Here is a 4,120-nt window from a genome sequence, read left to right on the forward strand (position 1 = left end):
CTCTCTCAAAGACTTTCCAGTTTATTAGAATATTTGAGCGCTTTGATCATATGAGCCCGGTGACTGCGCTCTAATTGGTGCGCTCCGTTTAAGGCACTACATCTAGGGTAACACTGATAATGGCGGATCTGGAGTGGGGGCGGGGAGTCACATGACGGACGGCGCAGTCTCAGGGATGTCGTGTGACGCTCTGCAGGGTGACAGCCGCCCACGACTTCTGCAGCAAAAACACTGAAAGTTTCCACGTGAAAACAGCGTCAGGTGGCGGCCAGCGCAATCCACGGCATTTACACAATGGACACCATGTTGTTGGGGCTGAGAATCTCGATCCAGTAACCGTCGGGATCCTGAACAAACGCCAATCCCTTCATCTTACCTGAAAAATAAGAGTCAAAGCTCAAAAATCCACATACTGCTGCAGTCAAAGCTGAAAGAGAGGCATTGTGCTCTGCGCTCACATTGGAAGCTCTGCTGTGCACCATTATGGGACACGCACATCCTCCAGTCACATCCAGAGCTGCGATCAAGATTCTGCTGCTCTCAGACTCTATCCCCTGATCAGATGTGGCAGCTCCGGCTGTGACTGGAGCACAGGCAGGTTACAGCTCAGTTTTCCTACTTCCCGCAGCTCTCGGCCGAGCAGTTTCGAGTCTTACTTACCATCGTCTGGTCTCTTAACGAAGGTGACGCCGAGAGCCTCGAACCTTTTACAAGCCGCATAGACGTCCGGTACTGCGATGCCAATGTGACCTGGAGAAAAAAGAAGCAGAGAGGACAGATCAGCTAATGAGGGCGCCGCAGCAGCAGTGTGCCGGGATGGCTGGTAACAGGAGACAATGGCCTGGTGTCTGTCCCTGCTCATTGCTGCAGATCTGGTGACAACTTACCAAACCCTCGGGGGTCCGAGTTCCCATTGTGATACGGCTTCTCATCGTTCTCGGTTCCCCAGTTACTGCAGGAAACAACACCTGAGGTCAGAGGGGGCAGGGAAGACCCCACATCACTGAGCAGACCCCGTGTACCCCTCTGCTGCAGTACCTGTGCACCAACGGAGCCAAACTGCAGTGTAAAGCATGGGGAGTGACAGCACAGCTGCCTGGGCTTTTCATTAGAGAACAGTTTGGTCTCGGCCTGTGTTATACTCCAAAGCAGGGTTCCCCAACTCCAGTCCTCAAGGCCCACCAACAGATCATGTTTTCAGGATTTCCTTTGTATTGCAGAGGTGAAGCAATTATCACCTGAGCAAATACTAAGGAAATCCTGAAAACATGATCTGTTGGTGGGCCTTGAGGACTGGAGTTGGGGAACCCTGCTCCAAAGGATGCAGCTAAGCAGGAGTCACCAATCATAGCTGCAGTGCAAAGTATGGGGAACAACAGAGCTAACAGTCAGCTGACCTAGAGGAGCGTGAACCTTACTGTGTGAGCTCCAGGGTGGCCTTGCGGGAGAAGGTCCAGGCCGTCCGCTCCTTTATGTCCTCTGGGATGTCCTTCTTGTCCTCGTAGCCCATGAAATACAAGGAGAACTTCATCGAGGGGAAGTCGAGCTTCTGGAGGAGCCTGAGGGGAGCAAACAGCGATGAACCCGACAGCCCCCCCGTAATAACCCAGGGACACAGCCTAAAGACCCATGATCACCCCATGAAGACGCTGCATATGTGATTAGAAACCCCCCCCGCCGCCAGTGCCCCATAGTCGCCCTGTGTGGATGCGGACGGGGCATTTACAATCTGGGATGCAAAGTGGGATTTAATATTTAATCAGCGAAAAATAGAAGGTATTGGGGGGGGGGGGGGGGGGGGGGGTGTCTCCAGACTCACGTCATGCCAAGGCATTGGGTGTAGAACAGCAGCGATTTCTTGGGGTCTTTGATCCGGAGCATCGTCTGCTGCATCATGAAATCCTGAAAGGAAGAAAAAACAGCAGACAATGAAGAGACACGAGCAAAAGACGAACTACAACCCCCAACAAGGCGGCAGAGCGGCACACCACAACCCCCCCCCCCCCCCCCCAACAAGGCGGCAGAGCGGCACACCACAACCCCCCCCCCCCCCCCCCCCCCCCCCAACAAGGCGGCAGAGCGGCACACCACAACCCCCCCCCCCCAACAAGCGGGCAGAGCGGCACACCACAACCCCCCCCCCCCCCCCCAACAAGGCGGCAGAGCGGCACACCACAACCCCCCCCCCCAACAAGCGGGCAGAGCGGCACACCACAACCCCCCCCCCCCCCCCCCCAACAAGGCGGCAGAGCGGCACACCACAACCCCCCCCCCCCCCCCAACAAGGCGGCAGAGCGGCACACCACAACCCCCCCCCCCCCCCCCCCAACAAGGCGGCAGAGCGGCACACCACACCCCCCCCCCCCCGCCAGCAAGGAGGCAGAGCGGCACACCACAACCCCCCCCCCCCCCCCGCCAGCAAGGAGGCAGAGCGGCACACCACAACCCCCCCCCCCCCCCCGCCAGCAAGGAGGCAGAGCGGCACACCACAACCCCCCCCCCCCCCGCCAGCAAGGAGGCAGAGCGGCACACCACAACCCCCCCCCCCCCCCGCCAGCAAGGAGGCAGAGCGGCACACCACAACCCCCCCCCCCCCCCGCCAGCAAGGAGGCAGAGCGGCACACCACAACCCCCCCCCCCCCCGCCAGCAAGGAGGCAGAGCGGCACACCACAACCCCCCCCCCCCGCCAGCAAGGAGGCAGAGCGGCACACCACAGCTGTGCACGATTGATGGCGTCTGAGTGCGGCTGCGCAGCGATGTTCTTTGGGAATGAAGGTTGAATGTTGTGGGAAGACGATGCCGGCGCCTGAAGCTCCCCTCAGACCGGGGGGGGGGGGGCAGGGGACGGCAGCCTTAGACCGGGGGGGGGGGGGGCGCGCAGGGGACGGCAGCCTTAGACCGGGGGGGGGGGGGCGCAGGGGACGGCAGCCTTAGACCGGGGGGGGGGGGGGCGCGCAGGGGACGGCAGCCTTAGACCGGGGGGGGGGGGGGGGGCGCGCAGGGGACGGCAGCCTTAGACCGGGGGGGGGGGGGGGCGCGCAGGGGACGGCAGCCTTAGACCGGGGGGGGGGGGGGGCGCGCAGGGGACGGCAGCCTTAGACCGGGGGGGGGGGGCGCGCGCAGGGGACGGCAGCCTTAGACCGGGGGGGGGGGGCGCGCAGGGGACGGCAGCCTTAGACCGGGGGGGGGGGGGCGCGCAGGGGACGGCAGCCTTAGACCGGGGGGGGGGGGCGCGCAGGGGACGGCAGCCTTAGACCGGGGGGGGGGGGGGCGCGCAGGGGACGGCAGCCTTAGACCGGGGGGGGGGGGCGCGCAGGGGACGGCAGCCTTAGACCGGGGGGGGGGGGGGGCGCGCAGGGGACGGCAGCCTTGGACCGGGGGGGGGGGGCGCGCAGGGGACGGCAGCCTTGGACCGGGGGGGGGGGGGGGGGGGACGGCAGCCTCAGACAGGTGGGTGAACACAAGGGGGGAGGAAAGCGTCATACGAGGGGGGGGGGGGGGGGAGCGCGACGACCACTAACACTAATGCGGTGACAGATCGGGGGGCATGTGAGGGGGTGGGAGCTGCAGCCTGCTGGGACATCTTGCGGGGTGCTGTCTCTGGATCAGAGCTGTGGCCGCGGGCTCTCGGTACCTTGGTCTCCGGCTCTGGGTCTCTGCAGGCCGCAGCGGCCGCCTCGTCGCTCAATCCGTGCAGCTCCTGCACCGCCGCCATGTCAGCGACTCCTCTGGACCACAGCCCGCTGACGTCACCAGGCCAGGTACCACCCATAAAACCCACCTGTAACCAATCAACGAACAGTGGGAGGGGCTTCCGGCACCTGGCTTCTAGATGTCGCCTAATTGGAAAGAACCCCGCCTCCTCATTCTGATTGGTTGACAAGGTGTCAAAGCTCCATACGCCATGGCAGGGCGGAGCTACGAGTAGTTGGAAGCGAGGAAGGTGGAGCGGAGACCGTCACTCACCATAGACGGAGCGGCAGAGCCGCGTACAGGGGAGGTAGATGGTGGATTTTGAGCTTTGAGATCAGCGAATGTTACCAGACAGTGTCCGGAAACCCGGAGCTGCCCCCCAGGAGGAGCAGGTGGGATCCGGGATCTGACGTTCCTTGTTGGGCC

The 4,120-nt window shown here is 63.1% G+C and overlaps 1 protein-coding gene across 1 annotated transcript; it reads right to left on the reverse strand.

Moving 5' to 3' along the window:
• On the reverse strand, positions 1-3,795 carry LOC141060021 (lactoylglutathione lyase-like). Its single transcript, XM_073556278.1, has 6 exons — positions 3,636-3,795; positions 1,820-1,902; positions 1,419-1,559; positions 888-952; positions 661-750; positions 1-376 (listed from the first exon to the last, which is right to left on the reverse strand). The coding sequence occupies exons 1-6, from the start codon at positions 3,771-3,773 to the stop codon at positions 288-290; spliced, it is 606 nt and encodes a 201-aa protein (XP_073412379.1). The 5' UTR covers positions 3,774-3,795; the 3' UTR covers positions 1-287.
• Positions 3,796-4,120: the final 325 nt, after the last annotated feature.

Source organism: Dendrobates tinctorius, unplaced genomic scaffold (assembly GCF_039654945.1).
Source record: "Dendrobates tinctorius isolate UK_male_01 unplaced genomic scaffold, ASM3965494v1 ptg000232l, whole genome shotgun sequence".
Taxonomy (NCBI): domain Eukaryota; kingdom Metazoa; phylum Chordata; class Amphibia; order Anura; family Dendrobatidae; genus Dendrobates; species Dendrobates tinctorius.